Source organism: Vespula pensylvanica, chromosome 1 (assembly GCF_014466175.1).
Source record: "Vespula pensylvanica isolate Volc-1 chromosome 1, ASM1446617v1, whole genome shotgun sequence".
Classification (NCBI taxonomy): Eukaryota; Metazoa; Arthropoda; class Insecta; order Hymenoptera; family Vespidae; genus Vespula; species Vespula pensylvanica.
This window is the reverse complement of record NC_057685.1, coordinates 1,989,444-2,007,004: the sequence shown is the minus strand read 5'-3', so window position 1 is coordinate 2,007,004 and position 17,561 is coordinate 1,989,444. Positions and strand designations below refer to the sequence as shown.

Here is a 17,561-nt window from a genome sequence, read left to right as displayed (position 1 = left end):
TGTTGTATCGATATCTTATAGCCTGCAAGTATTTCCGAGCGAATGGCTGCATATATGAAGACATATCCAAATCTTTTCTATTTAATTCCAAAGGAAACGTCGAAGTTCATACATTTTACATTGATTCTTATATCTTTTGTATGTTCAGAAATGAATACACCAAATTAATTATTATAGTTCCTCTCGGGTGGGTCTCATGAGTTGGGCTCATGAGCGTGGGCTTCTGTGCGGGTCTCCTTTTAGTATCGAAAAATCGAGCTCGATTTTCGTACTCTAATTTTGGTCAAGCGTACCTACATTCTATGTCCATCTTTTCTTCTCAATTTCATCGTTCTTACGCGTGCGTGTGTTACCTTCCGGTTATCCTTTCTTTCTTTTTTTCCGAATTCTATCGTTTTCACGTGCGCGCATGTTCCGGCTTTCTTTTCTTTTCTCTCTCTTCTGCTTCTCCTCCTCTTCATGGGTTTCGATATATCGGCGAGAGTCCGATACATCGTCGAAATGTTCGGTTCTTAATCGATTGCTAGACGCGAATACGGGTAGGATAGGAAGAACACTCACGCCTATGTCGGCGGACACAGACGTGATGTTCTCGGGCGCGATTAAAAGTCCTACGGTAAAGGACTCCGTTTGATTGCTAAACCGAATAATGACCGGTCGTGTGTCGGTTCGTGTGCTGCCGAGTGGTATGGATCTGCTATCCGTAAGCGTGGACTGACCCTCCTCCAGTTAGCCGCCTGAATTCTCGGTTGGTACGTGGACGCCGCAAACGCGAATGTAGAGTAGAGTCACCGTAATTATAACACTCCCGGGAGTATCGGGCGCGATTAAAAGTCCTACCGGGGACTTCGTTTTATAGAACGCCGATTATTTGATCACGCCGGTCACGCGAACTTTAGAGTAGAGTCCACGTTAGCCCGTGGGTCCTCAGATGCAGCAACCTCCACGCGGTGGGACCTGGGTCGGTAGTACTTGCAATATAGTAAAATCTATGTCTAAATTATATCTGAAATCTGTAACTAAATTATATATGTTATCTAAAATTCATTGTTTAATTATATATATGTATATATATAATTATAAAACGCAAGTACTACCGGGCGAATGGCTGCATATTTCTGTTTTTTCAAAATCTCTCATCTGTCCAAATCAGTTAGACGTTAAATTAATTACGTTTTAAATTGTTAGTTATATTTCCACATATAAATAAATTGAATATATCTTAATTCTAAATTAATTTTTTAAGAAAATGCACAGAGAACATTTCTGTCGCGTTTATGTTCACTGTCTTTCTTATTTAATCTTATTTACTTTTATTAATTGTATTAATTATATCCTTTTATTTATTGTATTAATTACTTTTATTAACTTTTATTTATGACTATGTTCGGGTGGAACCCTTGGGCGAGGCCCTCGGGTGGGATCCTTTTTACGGGCTACTGTCTGAGTATCTTGCTGAGCTCTTTTACTCTTCTTTTTTTTCCTCTTTTATTTTCTCTTTTTCTTTTTTTCTTTTGCTTTTAATTTTTTTCTGTTTCAGGTTAGATCTTGGAGGAATCAATCATCTGATTGCCGGCATACGCGTCGATCTTCACGGACTCGAAATAAATTTCTACCGACGACTTCGTTTTGATCTGTGAAATATCGAAAGCACAACCGATCGTGTATTGTAATGTCTGAATATGACAATGGCAGACCATAAAGCTTTCCGTAAGAGAAATTCTCACAGGATGATTCTAATTAAATACACGAGCGAATGGCTGTATACGTCAATATATTTTGAATCAAATTCTGACTTTAATAAAACTACTAATGCTTTATATCGGTAGTAATACTTGTATCAATAAATATATCGGTTATAGTAGAATTTTATGACGAAATATATATATATATAGTATGTAAATTTGTAACTAAAATCAAAATTTTGTCAATTATTTGGTCAAAAATAACAAGTAGTGAATATATACGTATATATTATATAATATTATTACAAAAAATAAAACATTGTATAAACACTGTATAAAGAATGATAACGGTTATCATTCATTATATAGAATTAAAGGTAATGATTCATTATGATCAGTACAATTTTATTTATTTATTAATCTCTTACATATTTATTAAATTTATTTAATTATTACATTTTTACTGATCTACAATATGCATTTATTTGCAAGTTCATGTTCGTTGATTAGATAGAAGATGAAAAACATTAATTTTCCTGATAACGCTAGATAATGATTGCTACGAAAGTGACTGTTATAATTTACGCGAAATCATATAAAACGATATCTTTTTACCGCTCATTCAAATTAAATGGAGTCTCGTTGCAGATGATCATTGCAACAGTGCTGCCGCCATAATAATACGCCCAAATACTGAATGCTCATTGGCCGATTTTTTCCTCCAATAACCTCGATTACTCTCATGCGCTATCTAGCTTATCTTTCTCATATAATATATCATATATATTTAATAATAATATTAATAAATTCTTTTACATATAATATATATATAATTTTTTATTATTTCGTATATGAAAATTAACAAAAATGTACAATAATGTAAATTTTATGTGCATATATATATATATAAAATTATGTGATATATATATGTTATAATTGACAAAACTTTCGAAATTTTCTACTAGATAGTGCTTTGATCATCGCAGATTTTACTGGATGTATTGTTTCTCTTTAATCTACTTCAATGTCGTCTTTATACACTCTATGAACAAAACTGACCTGTACGTTTGTGATAGTTTTATAAACATTTTGCACGCGAGTAGTAATAAATTATTAAATTATATTTACATTATATTTATGAAAGAATTTTTAAGAGTTATTGAAAACGGAATCGATACCGCACGACGTGAGAGGTTGTTCAAGCCAAATATAGATATGGCATTAATTAGAAGAGCAACTCATGCTGGTAGTTGGTACTCAGATTCTGGTAAGTGTCATTTATAATTATTGTTTATTTAATAAAAATAACATTTGCATGATGATATAGAAATATTTCTTTTCTTCAATTTTTATGTCATGTAAACTTCATTATTCTATGAAGAGTAATGCTATATTCAATTTTGAAAGTAATACTGTATTCAAAATATGTTCAAAAATATGTTGAAATTGTAATAAAACAGGAATATATGAATCATGAGTTATAAATACTGAATAGAATTATTAGTGAACATTAATAGTTTTGTTAATAGAATGAAGATTTTGGCAAGATAAAATAATGCGTGAAATTCTAGGCTGTATCCAGTTCATTTAAATATTGCAAGCTAGTTGCAATATTTTTTAAATGTTTCTTTGTTATCGTATAATATGTAATTGTTTGATTTATTCTTAAGAGAACCACAACTTTTATTAAATATTAAGCTAATTAAAATAACAAATGAAAGTTTTATACTAAGCGAGATCATATATCATAAATGTCAAATTAAATAAATTTAAACATTGTTTTTTTATAGAATTTAGATTTATTTGATGAATGAAAGGATTATTAAATAGTGATTTAATAATTTTGATGCACTAATGCAGGTTCAAGGATTATAATCGTTTCAAACGTTACGAAACTCTAACATCCAGGAGAAAAGATAAAATGCTACACAATATATATAATTATAAAATTATGTGGAAAGAATATTATGCATACACAAACCTTTATATATTTCTGAAAAAGAAAGCCCTAAAAGATAATCCCAAAATCTGAATTAGCGATATATGCTGTAGGTTCAGAATTGAATAAGCAACTAGAAGGTTGGCTGGGTGCAGCAGACCTATCTCATGGACCTGCTAGGGCAATCATTGCCCCGTTAGTAACTATAGAATATTATTTCATCAATATTTTTATTAATTCATCTTTAATCTCAATTAAATTTTTCCAGACATGCAGGTTATAGCTATTGTGGAGGATGTGCTGGTTTTGCATATCGTCAAATTAGTCCAGTAGTTGTGTAAGTTTAATGTTTAATCTATCAGTTATATAATTATATAAATAAAATATTAATTACAAGATATATAAAATGAGTAATATGTTTTTATGCAGCCGCAAGATATTTATTCTAGGACCATCTCATTATGTGAGATTGCCAGGATGTGCCCTCTCTTCTGCTTCCATTTATCGAACACCATTATATGACTTACATATTGATCAACAAGGTATAGTTTAATATATAGTAAATATATTATAATAAAGTAGTAAATGTATAATAACTATTATAAGATGTATATAAGATCAAATCATATTCCTCATTGATTTTTGTTTTTTGCATTGTGTATGATAGTACGGAGAGAACTCGAAGAGACAGGACAGTTTGAATGGATGGATTTGAATACAGATGAAGAGGAACATAGTATTGAAATGCAGTTACCATTTCTAGCTAAAATTATGGAAGGGTATGTATATTTAAAGATATTATATTATAATATACCTTTTCTTAAAATGTTATATATATATATATATTGTATATATATTATATATATTTTATAATTTAATTTTATTGTTACAGATTTAAAGATTCGTTTACTATAATTCCCATTTTAGTGGGATCTTTAACTCCAGAAAGAGAAGCTCTTTATGGAAGATTACTAGCACCTTACTTGGCTGATCCTCAAACATTGTTTGTTGTTTCCTCAGATTTTTGTCATTGGGGACAAAGATTTCGATATACATACTATGATAGGTCATGTGGTCCAATTCACAGATCTATCCAAAATCTTGATAAGATGGTGGGTATTAATTCATTTATACGTATCATTTATAAAAACTGAACATTATTTTTTTAATCTTAAATAACATTGTTTAATTTGCTGCATGGTATTAGGGTATGGATATAATAGAAACATTAAATCCTACAATGTTTACGGATTATCTTAAAAAATATGGTAATACCATATGCGGCCGTCATCCAATTGGTGTTCTGTTACAGGTAATATATTAAAATTAATTTTTATTTTGAAAGATTAAATTCTTTTTTATGATTTCATAAAAATATCTAGACATTAGATAGGGATAAGTTATTAACATAATATCTTCATTTCAGGCAATACACAGTTTAAAAGGAAATACTAATGGTCAAAAAATGAATTTAAAATTTTTAAAATACGCTCAAAGTAGTCAGTGCAATAATATGAATGATAGCTCAGTTAGTTATGCAAGTGCTTCCTTAGTTCTTGAGTGATGTTATACATTATTTCTTTATGATCAATAACATCTGAGAGTAAAGACATTTGATGAATGTGGTAACTAAATTTAATAAGGATATCAGTCATATTGTAAAAAGTCCGACTATATGAACCATAGGATAAGATAAAAAAATGAAAAAAAAATATATATATATATATTATGGCTGGTACTATTAATCACAAATATGAAAGAGTTACCCTGTGTGCAAAAGAAATTATTTGATTGTTACAACGCAAATGAATGTATACTACTAACAATGTCAAAATGTTTTGTATAAGTGCATTTTCTTTTAATACTTACAAATCGTATTCAGTACTTCCATAATTATTGCAATAAAGGAAGGAGCTTAAGTATTTCTTTGCTTTGGTTGGAAATACAGCCATGTGTAGTTAATTATATAATTATATAATACATAATTTATACATGTATGGAGAGTAAGTATAACTACTGACAATGAAGAGAAAAATCTTTCACTTTTTGCCTTTAATATTTTACTATTTCAAGTCAGATGTTCAAATTTTACACACGGGTCATATTTTTTTAAAGAGCTTCTATAAAGTAATTAGATAATAATTTCTTTTTTCGATTAAGATAAAATTCCTACGATGATAGAAAAAAAAAGAAGGAAAAAAGAAAAAAAAAAGAAATTGAAATAAAAATCTATATTACACAGATATTGAATATAAATTTTGATAAAAGATTAAGTAAAAATCTAAGAGTAAAGATCTAGTCATTTGCAGTCACTACTTCCAGCGTTTAAAAGTAACTGAATAAAAATGTTCGGAGAGAGAGACTAGTCAACATTTTATTTATTAATTGATCATCAAAAACAAAATATATCTCTTCTATGTCATTAGTAAAGCTGCATATTCTGTGTTACTTCATATATTATTATATGAAAAGAACTGGTATTAACGAACTCCCACAAAACTTAATACATGTTATATAGTTTTTCAAAACAAAGCAATGGAATGATCTCATATCCTTCCTATCCCATATTTTATTATTTAAGCAAATATGATGACACAAACAGAGTAATTCTTACTTTACTACTCGTTATATAATATATTATAAGAAGGAAAAAACGAGGTCGACGAAAAAGCAGTGTTTTGTAACATATAGTCTTTAAATATTCGTTTATATAGGTTTATTTTTTATACTCTTACAAATTTCTTTGTATAATTATAAAAATGAAAAATCTTCTTTAATATTATTGTTTAATATGTGAACTCACAAAACTCTGCTTAATAATAAAATAGAACATGATAAATAACAACAAAATAACTTGTTATCTGTAAGACTTCCATAGGATTATGTCTATGGAATTGTAAAAGTGATCCTGTACATGTTGCTTTTTCTATCTTTATATACTAAGAATAATAATGTTTATATTTGTATGAAGAATCTGGATTAATCCACACATGTTGTTTCATAGCTGTCTAATAAAATTAAGTCAAGAAAAATATATTTTTTTTTTTGTGTTTATAAATACCTAATATATTACAGCGCTGTACAATATATATATACAAAATATTATATGAAATAAATTTACCATCTTTTACTAAATCTAATACATTATATCTCATTATTTTTTTCTTTTTGTATATATCAGAATTTTATCTTTAAGGTATTATATTTACTTGTATGTCATATTGTTGATCCAGGCCAATATAGCAATCAGAAATCAAATAAAATGTCAATTTCATTGGCCCTAAAACATAGCAATAATATCAAGGTAATAAGTGATCAAATAAGGATAAACATTATTAATATATCTGAAAATGAAAATTTACCTGTATTACAAGGAGATGTGAATTGTAATTGGTAAATTCTATGCTGATCATTAACACCATTAACTCTTTTCAAGGCCCATAATTCTCGTTGTGAAATATCACCTAATACTAAAAACCAGCCTTCATCTTTCCCCTTTTGAAACATGGGACAATGTGCCTTTAATGTATCCGAATGATTTTTTCTTTTCATCCCGATGACTAATGTATAGTCTTGATCTTGATGAAGGTCGATAACATGATTATAATTCGTTTGTAGCGGTATTTTTTTTTCTGTACCATCCTCCCAGTTCCCATGTAACATCAAATCGATACACAGCATTGGCATTTGTTTGATAACTTGATGTATCTAACAATAAAAATTTAGAATAGAGTAAATGCTTTTCAATAGAATAGGAAAGAAAGAAATATAAGAATCTAAATGTATAATATAAATTTACCTGATGTATCTGTTCTTCGTGAAATTCTTTACTAAAAGCCTTTACAAGTCGATTATAATTATTAATCGTAGTAGCACATAATACTGGAAGAGGTGCCGGTAAAGAAGAAAATAAAGGCAAGTGTTCCTTATTTATATGAGGTAAGGTAATGACTGCAGGTTCATCGATCCATCTAGCTTGTATTACCATTTGTAATAATTGCATTATTCTGAGTGTACTTGCTAACCAACCGTTCTCTGCTACAATATCTATCATTGCCTGGGAATGACAATGTGTAATATAATTAAAAAATATTGGTTATATAAATATATATTTTTTTTTTAACTTTTTTCAATACATACTTGAATTATCCTAATAGCTTGATCAAGGACTGACTTTAAATCAGTAGTATAATCCGTGCATGGAAGTGGAAGTCGAGAAAAATGTGCTTGAAGCAAAAGATAAGCCTTTGTATTAGGAGAATCATATGTGTATTGATCAACTTGATAGCGGCACATTTTTGCCAAATCCCTGTTAAATATATTTGATTAATTACATTCGTATCATGTGAAAAATAACATGTATAATACTACATTTATACGTACTCATTTAGTAATTCTTCATTGTGTCTAACAGGAAGTTCATTATATTCACACGAATTACATAAGATTTTCAAATATTCATGTAATGCAAGATCTTCTGTTAATGCTTGTTGGAACATTAGCATAGTATGATGGGATAAGTAATAAAAGGATGCTATTTTGCCCATTGAGAGAGGAAATAGTAAATTATCTTCCTACGATCAAACAATAATCAAATATTAAAATGACATAAACATGGATTATGTGACATAAAAATATGAACACGAATACTTACTTCATTGTAATCTATGCAACGTGAATCTAATAATACTTTCACTGTCGTATCCACTAAAGTTGACAAGTATTGATTAATCGTAAGAGGTTCTAAAGTATCCAAATTATAATATTTTGGATTTTTCATTAATCTTCTGAAGAAATATGTCCATGTTAAATAATCAAGAAATTCTTGCTTATTTTTTATTGTTCCAGCTACGATTTCAGCATTTATATGGTCTGGTAATACTGCTAATAAACTAGATTCAACAGGGAATGGTTCGTACAAAAATTTCTTATAAAAATTTTTCTTTAAATCGTGTACGAGGACAACAGCTACACCGGAATCATCAAATTGAGGTCTTCCAGCTCTTCCCATCATTTGTAACACATCCGTTATCGGCATATCTACATAACGTTTCGTTTTACCATCATAATATTCCGTTCCCTTTATTACAACCAAATGAGCAGGGAAATTTACACCCCAAGCCAATGTTGCTGTCGTAATTAATACCTGTATTTTATTATTGACAAATAATTCTTCAACCGTTTGTCTATCTTTATCATGTAATCCAGCATGGTGAAGACCAATTCCAAAAGCAAGAGTAAACTTTAAATTTGAATCTTTAATATTTTCTAAAATGTTTTCCATTTCTTCCTCGGGCATATGTAACCATTGTTTAGGATTATCTTCTGCTGCAAGATAAGCAATCAAATCCAATGCGGTCAAACGCGTTTGCCTGCGCGAAGATACAAAAACAAGGGATGGACTAGAAGGTGCATGATGTCTTATTGCTTGAAAAGTTGGTCTATTCATTGTTGCCATACGTGGGCAATAATGTTTGCCTGGAAATCCACTGATGTGAACCTCTAATGGTACAGGCCTAACAGACGAGCGAAAATTGTAAAGACCCATTTCTTTTATCCCCAGCCAATTGGCTAGATCAATTGCATTGGCCAATGCCGTGGAAAGACCAACAACTCTCAATTTTCTTGAAGTATGGGAAGAAATAAAATTTGTTCTTGAAACAATGACTTCTAATACCGGTCCACGATCTTCTCCTAATAAATGAATTTCATCTATAATTATCAGTCCTACTTTCTGAACATAACTTCTCGTTTGCCAACTTCTACTAATGCCATCCCATTTCTCAGGAGTAGTAATTATCACGCTAGCATTTGCAATAATTTTGATGTCAGGAGTTACATCTCCTGTTAATTCTACCACTTTTTTCCCCAGCTGTTCTTCCAGCCTTATTTTCCAATCATGCATTCTCTCTCGTACCAAAGCTTTCAGTGGTGCAATATATACAACTTTTTGATCAGGATACTGTTTAAAAACTCTAAACATAGCTATTTCCGCAGCGATTGTTTTACCGGAGCCCGTTGGTGCACCGAGGAGAACGTTGTTATCCGTGTGATAGAGACAATGAAAAATTTGCGTTTGAATTGGATTAAAGTGAGAAAATTTATATAATTTTTCGAAAGACGAGTCTTTCAGTGCTGTTATAGATAATGGTCGTAATTCTAATAAGACGGTATGTGGTGGATGAATATCCGGTAAAATTAAATCACGGAATGTTAAAGACAACATATTCTCACATCCAAGCCAATGATCGCTCGTTGCTTTTACCAAATATTGATTAGGCAATGGTTCAGACAATGGTATAGTCATTACAATTTCTTGTTCAAGATTTTTACAAACCATCTTTTTAGTCAAGATAAAATACTCGTGATGATATATCATATTATTGTCCGGATCTTCAATCCATATCCAAAATGCTTCAGAAATTTTTCCATGAACTGCGTCGTTCCATCGAAATTGAGGAGTAATTTGTAAGCGTATTCTCAAAATGGTACGCGTAATAGGTTGTAAGACGGATTCCATTTTCAATGCTGGAAACTCGCTGCAACATTTCTTTACTAATACAGCTATTTTTTGATTGTTCAAAATGATTCCAATTTCCTTAACATCCATATCCATTAATTTATTTATCGTAATATCGCGTTCTTCTATTTTTTTAATAATTTCTGCTGATATACAGGAAAATTGCCGTAAAGGACTCATATAATCCCATTGTTGCAGTTCAAGCATTTTTGCCATCTCCAATAAACGGCCTGCCATTATTGCATTATTTTGTCTTAGCATAATTTCAAATAATGCTCTGCATATACGTACAGCGTTTTGCGTGATATATGCTAAATCTGATGTCAAAGAAAATGATTCGACCCATCCTCTTGATAGATAAGTTTGTATCAAAATATTTACTTTGCCATAAATATTTTCTGCTCCACCTTTTGGTGCAACTTCGCAGAATTCTTGACACAAATGTTCCAATTCTTCAATCTCATCGTCTCTTACTTTAAGTTGTTCAAATTCTTGAGAACGCGATATCATTGCGAGTATATCTGCTTCGGTCATGACATTCTCTGATAATTCGTTAAAAATCTCAACTGTATCATATTTAAGATAATAATGACTGGCAATACGTCCTAAATCTGTAGTGTTAACATCACCAGTTTGTATATTATATCGAATCATTTTAGCTTTATCCAATGCTTTTGCTGCCGCATCAATTAATTCTTTTCGTTTTTTTTCCAAGTTCGGGTCCTCCGCAATAGTTGGATATGATATGCCATATTGTAAACAATTTAACTTCATCCGTACAAAGAGATATGTGTAACTTAACCATTCAACAGCTTCCTCTACATTCGATATTGTTCCCAATGCAATCTCTGCATTTAAATTATCTGCTAGATAAGTTATAAAACTACTTTCAATGGGTATCTGATTGGTTAGAAGCGACAAATAATGTGACAATTTGCTTTGAGTTGTAATTATGACTGCGTGACCAGATGTGTCAAATTGTGGTCTTCCAGCACGACCAAAAATTTGTAAAACATCAAGTATGCTTAAATCAATGTATGTACCATGCTTGGAATCATATATTTCTGTTCCTTTTATAATGACAGCATGTGCAGGTAAATTTACACCCCAGGCAAGGGTAGATGTACAAACTAAAACTTTTATTAAGCCTTCAGAAAAATATTTTTCAACCAGATTTCTATCCGAACGTAACATGCCTGCATGATGAACCGACAAGCCACTGCTGAACAAATCAGGAAGATATTTATTTCGTGATTTACTGAATGCTCTGCCTGCAAGTTTTTCTTGTGCCTCTGATAAAAATAATTTTTGTGTTTCGTTTTTTATTGCTAAGTCTCTGATTACAGTGGCCGTTCTAACGGTGGCATTACGAGCATGTACAAAGACCATAACTTGATGTCCTTCACGAACCATTTCGATAACTTTATCGTAACACGCTTCATCCATGTGTCCTATTTGTACAATTGGTCTCTGTGCTTTTATCCCAATGAATGTTTGACTCAAAGGAACAGGACGAAATCGATGGTCAAAATAAAATAAACCTTTGTAAGGGTTCACTCTTAGAAATCTCGCAACATCTACATAATTTGGTAATGTTGCTGAAAGCCCAACTATGCGAATCATACTTTGAGATGTCTCTACTTGTCTCAATGTTCTAGCAACTATTGCTTCGACTACAGGACCTCTATCGCCGTGCAGTAAATGAACTTCATCTATAATGAGTAGCTTCACGATACTTGTAAGAGCAATATCTCCTGTACCTTTTCTTGTTACAATATCCCATTTTTCAGGGGTCGTTACTATCATATGAGTTTGTTGAATTTCTAGTTTCGTTAATTGCATATCGCCAGTTAATTCGCGTACAGATATACCGAGACGATTTAGTCTTTTGCTAAAATTAGCAGTCATTTCTGCTGCTAATGCTTTCATCGGTGCTATATAAATAATTTTGAATTGATTTTGTGCAGTATCTTGTGTCATATGTTGTCTTATTTCATGAATTATACTTAGCATGGCAACGTTAGTTTTACCCGCACCAGTAGGAGCACAAATTAATAAATTTTCATTTGTGTTGTATGCTGCGTTAAATACTATACTTTGTATTCGATTTAATGATGTTATGCCAGTGAAAGCAATTTGTCCGATTTCGTCCAAGGAAGAAATCATAACAGGATCGATTTGAATATCGACGCTTTGTAAATTTGGAATAGGTATATGAACTTCTTCCCCTAATTGCGTGTGTTTTATCTGTACATTTTCTGGTAACATGAGTTTTTGTCCTGAAATAAAGCTTGCCATATTTTCAATAATTGCTTTAGAATCAAAAACGAATGGGAAATTCTCTCTTCTTTCTGAAATTACATTTCTTCTGGGAAAAATTGGAGTAGACATCGCTGTTAATGCTTCTTTTCTTTTTAAACGTAATTCGATTGGATCAATTACAATATCTTCTTCATCAGTTTTTCCATCTCTCTTATTCGAAATTTTATTAAATTTTTTTTCTTCTTTACGCACTTGTTTCAGTAATTGCTTCTCTACTTCAGATTGTACAGTTACTTGCCCGCTGATCACCGGTCCTTGAGCGGATGGTAGTTGCTTTGATGATTTTTGAGAACCATAAAAACTTATGATTGCCTTTCTATGCTCAATAATATACTGTATAAATTCAATGTGTTCATAACCCAATAAGTCAAACAATTCATTTTCAAAATTCTCAGAATTTACTAATTTTGATACTATTACTGAACCAAAATTGTCAAAAGTCACCTCTGTCGAATATTTCTTATAACAATTTTTTAAACCTTTTATAAATACTGACTTGTTGAATTGCAATGAATACTGTAATAGTAATTTCAGATATGAATTTTATAGATTTATCTTAACATTTAATATATAATTTAATATTTATTTTACTTTGTTTTTTTAAAGATATTAAAAATACCTCATCTTTGTTTGGTGGAGGAACTTTCGTTTCGTAAGCCATGGTAAATGAATCAGTATGTTGTCCTAAATGTATCATATTACGAAGTCTACCAGTATCGGGCCAGAGTACTTTTGCCGAATTATAAGAAAGTTTGGATCCAAAATAATTCATTTCGGAATTTTTGGAATTTGTAGTATTGTTGGTTGATTTAATCAAATGTGTAAGTGCATCTTGGTCTAATTTTTCGCGAATATCTGCAATTATCTAATCACAAATAAATAAATTATTTGGAATGTCACGTGTTATAAAATTATATTAAATTATGAAAGGTACGAAAGTAAAAGAAAACTGATAATATATAAAGAATTATACCTGCTTAATATTATTTATATCTTGTTCTGTTAAATTACTCGCCATATGACATAAAAGTTCTAATTGTTTTTTGGATATACAATCTGAATCTATTAATAGACGCAGAGTAAATATAGCAAATTCATTAATGACATCGCTTGAATGACCACCTATAAAAAGGAAGGCAGATAAATAAATGTAATTGGTTTAATATATGATTTAAGTTATTAAAATTTATTACTTACTAAAAATCTTGTTAGCAATATCATGTAATTTATTAAGCAAAGATAAAATTGCACTTGGGGCAATTTTACATAATTCAAACCAACTCGAACCGCTATAATTATAAAAGTATACAAAATATATATACATAGAATAAAAAGAACATACAAATTTTATATTACCTTTTTAATTTACTTGTTTGTTCTTCCCGCTTTTTTATTATATTATTAGGAGCAAGATCTAATAACTTTTTTGTACGATCTAAGTTAGTGAACATTCGCAATGTACGTGTGATGCGTGGTAATTCAGGCATTTTGATTTCTTAGATAATAGAGAATCAAAACTGTAAATTATAGAAATAAAACAATTAATATACCTAATTTACAAATAGTTCAACAACAAAAATAAAAAGTCATACAATAAAAATAACTTGTTTTTTAACTGCCAAATAAAACAAAAGAAATGAAAATAGGGTGTTATAAAGTATTAAAAAACAATAAACTATCAAAAATCAAATTAGTTTTAAAATATTAAAATAATATCAAATTAATTACCGAAGATATATATAATCTGTAAAATACGAAATTAAAAGAAAATATTTTATATTGCATGTGCATAAAGAATTTGAATTTTTTACCTGGAAATTTGTCGATATTTTTTTTTAAATAATGTTAAATACGTTCACGAAAAAAATAAAACGTTTACCACGATCGAAATATTTTCAAACGAAGGAATAAAATATAGAATAAATATTTCACTTTGTAAGGAATGAAACATTAACAATTTTGTTCAAAAATAATTTGATCTTACAAATGCGAAACGTTGTGCAATATGTTGAAAATTCAGTTCACTCGTCACCAGTTAAAGTTACCGGTATTCCTACTTCTTCGCTGATAAAGATTTTCAAATGAAAACATAGTATTATTGGATTATATCTACATATTTTTAAAAAATGTTGTTTATTTATAATTACACTTGTTTAATGATATTACACTCGATGTGACTCGATGAGAACTGATTATTGCATTGACATTAAGACGAATTTTTATGAAATTCTATCAATCAGAGACACCTACAATAAGTTTTCAAAGATTTTGCACTCAACAGAGTCATCTGTAATAACCTTACAAAATTTTACATAAATAAAGTTGTTAAGTATAATTTTAAATATGATTTCATTTTTTCTGATAATTTGTGATAGAGATAAAGATGATAATATAGATTTTTTTTGATAATTCGTGATAGAGATAAAGATAATAATTTACGGCTTTCTAAATGGATTTAAAGATTTTACACGTAGCATATTTTTTACGTGCTTCTCCTAAGTTACCTTTTACGACAGATTGGCTATTAAAAGGAACATATATATAAAATGATACTGGATCTACGTATCGTTTTTATATTTTTAATAACAAATATCGTTTGCTTTGCATATGATTGTTTCTTACAAAATGATAATTATAGATGCAAACTTGGAACAAAAACACCTTACAGATTTATAGGTTATCAAAATGATACACCTATCGAATATCCAGGTATGTATATTTTCATTAAATGATAATAATTAATAATATGTTCAATATTCTTTATTTTGTATTCTATTCATTTTAGGATGTAAGCCAAAAAAAATTTGGTTAGTTTTAAGACATGGTACACGATATCCTGGAAAGAAAAATGTACCTAATATGATAAAGAATCTACCAGAATTGCAGAAAATTATATTAAATAATTATAAAATGAATAAAACCGATTTATCTCATGATACTATAATTAAATTAAATAAATGGAAGTTAAAGTTCACAAAGGATGATATGATGAATCTTGCAAAGGAAGGAGAAAATGAAATGATCGATCTTGGCGAGAGATATCAATCTAGATTTCCTACTATTATGCCAGAAACATATCATAAAAAATCTTATAAGGTATTTATATTATGTATTTATATTTGTGCCTTCTATAAGTTTAATAGTTTCTATAGTTTAATTTAATATATTTTCAATTTGTAGTTCAAATATACTGCAACACAAAGAACTGAAGAAAGTGCTAAACACTTTGCCGCTGGTTTATTTGGTTGGCACAATAGTAAAAATGTTCGGTATCCTAAACCAAAACATAAAGATCCTGTTCTAAGGGTAATTTTAATTATAATACGATACGTATATCTACATATATTTTCTTTGTATGTTGTATATGTACGTATAAGAAACATTTCACTTCGTTTTTTAGTTTTATAAACTTTGTACTCGCTGGCGTCATGAAGTTCAGAAAAATAAATCTGCGCACATTGAGAAAACAAGATTTTTGAAAAGTGAAATTTTGGCAACTACAGTGAAAAATGTTTCAAAAAGAATCGGTCATCGAGTCAATTATGGTTTGCATTTAATCATTATTGTGCTGTGGTTCTTTTATTGTTTTATATCCATTCTTAACGATCGTTAAATACCGGTCTAATCATACTTTTGTGAAATGTTTGCATATGCATGATAGTGATCTTTTAAATCGGTTATATATATCTACTCGGAAAAATATAATAATTTATGTGAAAAATATTGTAAATTTGATGTTTCAGAAACTGTACATTTGATTTACTCCATGTGTGCCTTTGAAACTGCATGGTACAAGGATGTAGATTCACCTTGGTGCGAACTATTGTCATTGGATGATTTTAAGGTACGGACAATAGAATACATATTTATAATTTATATTAATATAATCTTTTTAAAGATACGTTAATGTAAATTTAAATATTTGCAGATTCTTGAATTCACAGATGATATAGGATATTATTGGATCGATGGATATGGATACAAGATCACTTATGAACAAGCATGTGTAGTTTTGTTGGATATTTTCAACTTTTTCTCGTAAGAATTATATATAAAATATTATATCAGTATTGTTTTACATAATGTTTTATAATTGAAATCATTGTTTAAAGGGAAGACAACGATACATTAGCGTCGGTATATTTTACACATTCTGGAACTATCCTTAAGTTCTTAGCACGATTAGGAGTAGCGAAGGATAAGACTCCATTAACGCATGATTCATTTCGATTACACGTAGATAACAGAGCTTGGAGAACTACGTACATCGACGCTTTTGCGTCAAACATAGCTTTCGTTTTGTACGAGTAAGTATACACCGTCAATTTCATTCTCATATTCTTCATACAGTTAAAAACAATCCCATAAAATTAATTTTAGTTGCGAATCGCAAGGGCCCAGCGTTCTTTTTATGCATCAAGAACGTGTTGTATATTTACCAAATTGTCCTAAAAATATGCCATGTCCAATGTCAACGATGAAAGATTTATACCCGAGTACGGAGGAAGATTGTCAATTTGATGTTATGTGTAATTTGTCTGAAAACGATGTCTCATTATCGATTTGAGAAAGGACTGTCATTAATCAATGTTAACGTCATAAGACAGGCTCAGAATATAATTAGAATTTGAAAGAGATTTTATTTCCTATGCGTATACAGTTTCACACAAGTGATTAGTGAAACTTAGGTAATACGAATAATAATAAAAGCAAATTTTAATCGGTATCTCGTAGCAAGTTCTTAATCTCCATTATAATCTCCGACTCCGTTGTATATTACTCTTTTGCAATGAATAGGGTAAGGAAAATAAAAAGACAAAGAAAGAAAGAAAAAAAGAAAAAGGAAAAAGAGAAAGGAAAAAAGGAAGCAGCGAAGCGTTTGATAAGGGTATAGGAGACATATACACGGAGCAGTGATTTGCGGGTGATCCCATGGGTCCGAGAGACGTAGTGGCCGATAAAATAAATCGTTGTTCTCTCTCGAGAATGAAAGGCAGGAGGACAAGACCTGGCCTCGTGGATGCCTCGAACAATATCGTTAGTATATTCGTGCTGTGCCGCGTTTGCTCGGAAACGCGGGACCACAGTTCTCGTT

General features: G+C 30.2%; 3 protein-coding genes across 4 annotated transcripts; 2 read left to right on the top strand and 1 right to left on the bottom strand.

The window, feature by feature from the left end:
- Positions 1 to 2,668: 2,668 nt before the first annotated feature.
- On the top strand, positions 2,669 to 6,658 carry LOC122637426 (protein MEMO1). Its single transcript, XM_043829560.1, has 8 exons — positions 2,669 to 2,952; positions 3,738 to 3,819; positions 3,893 to 3,961; positions 4,054 to 4,166; positions 4,292 to 4,403; positions 4,517 to 4,736; positions 4,832 to 4,936; positions 5,051 to 6,658. The coding sequence occupies exons 1-8, from the start codon at positions 2,682 to 2,684 to the stop codon at positions 5,186 to 5,188; spliced, it is 1,110 nt and encodes a 369-aa protein (XP_043685495.1). The 5' UTR covers positions 2,669 to 2,681; the 3' UTR covers positions 5,189 to 6,658.
- A 131-nt stretch (positions 6,659 to 6,789) lies between these two features.
- LOC122635881 (activating signal cointegrator 1 complex subunit 3) lies at positions 6,790 to 14,683 on the bottom strand. 2 transcript variants are annotated; one of them, XM_043826976.1, is made up of 11 exons: positions 14,451 to 14,683; positions 13,823 to 13,983; positions 13,664 to 13,755; positions 13,440 to 13,588; positions 13,086 to 13,331; positions 8,279 to 12,982; positions 8,008 to 8,198; positions 7,765 to 7,933; positions 7,424 to 7,681; positions 6,987 to 7,332; positions 6,790 to 6,904 (listed from the first exon to the last, which is right to left on the bottom strand). In XM_043826976.1, the coding sequence occupies exons 2-11, from the start codon at positions 13,951 to 13,953 to the stop codon at positions 6,816 to 6,818; spliced, it is 6,375 nt and encodes a 2,124-aa protein (XP_043682911.1). In that variant the 5' UTR covers positions 13,954 to 13,983; positions 14,451 to 14,683; the 3' UTR covers positions 6,790 to 6,815. The 2 variants fall into 2 exon arrangements, with proteins under 2 accessions (XP_043682911.1, XP_043683743.1); XM_043827808.1 differs by lacking the exon at positions 14,451 to 14,683 and adding an exon at positions 14,278 to 14,424.
- A 96-nt stretch (positions 14,684 to 14,779) lies between these two features.
- On the top strand, positions 14,780 to 17,192 carry LOC122636939 (multiple inositol polyphosphate phosphatase 1-like). The gene is made up of 8 exons (XM_043829075.1): positions 14,780 to 15,175; positions 15,252 to 15,562; positions 15,647 to 15,772; positions 15,867 to 16,011; positions 16,210 to 16,310; positions 16,395 to 16,504; positions 16,579 to 16,773; positions 16,847 to 17,192. Exons 1-8 carry the CDS (start codon positions 15,013 to 15,015, stop codon positions 17,031 to 17,033), a joined length of 1,338 nt encoding a protein of 445 aa, XP_043685010.1. The 5' UTR covers positions 14,780 to 15,012; the 3' UTR covers positions 17,034 to 17,192.
- The last annotated feature ends 369 nt before the right edge of the window (positions 17,193 to 17,561 follow it).

Bases quoted from the DNA above. Each gene is read 5' to 3' on its own strand.
- LOC122637426 (XM_043829560.1), top strand. From the start codon at position 2,682: ATGTATTGTTTCTCTTTAATCTACTTCAATGTCGTCTTTATACACTCT. The intron at 3,820-3,892 runs GTTAGTAACTAT...AAATTTTTCCAG, and splicing joins GCTAGGGCAATCATTGCCCC to ACATGCAGGTTATAGCTATT. The intron at 4,167-4,291 runs GTATAGTTTAAT...TGTGTATGATAG, and splicing joins CTTACATATTGATCAACAAG to TACGGAGAGAACTCGAAGAG.
- LOC122635881 (XM_043826976.1), bottom strand. From the start codon at position 13,953: ATGCCTGAATTACCACGCATCACACGTACATTGCGAATGTTCACTAAC. The intron at 13,756-13,822 runs GTAATATAAAAT...TTATAATTATAG, and splicing joins CAAACAAGTAAATTAAAAAG to CGGTTCGAGTTGGTTTGAAT. The intron at 12,983-13,085 runs GTATTTTTAATA...TTACTATTACAG, and splicing joins CTCCACCAAACAAAGATGAG to TATTCATTGCAATTCAACAA.
- LOC122636939 (XM_043829075.1), top strand. From the start codon at position 15,013: ATGATACTGGATCTACGTATCGTTTTTATATTTTTAATAACAAATATC. The intron at 16,012-16,209 runs GTTTGCATTTAA...TTGATGTTTCAG, and splicing joins CGGTCATCGAGTCAATTATG to AAACTGTACATTTGATTTAC. The intron at 16,311-16,394 runs GTACGGACAATA...AAATATTTGCAG, and splicing joins TGTCATTGGATGATTTTAAG to ATTCTTGAATTCACAGATGA.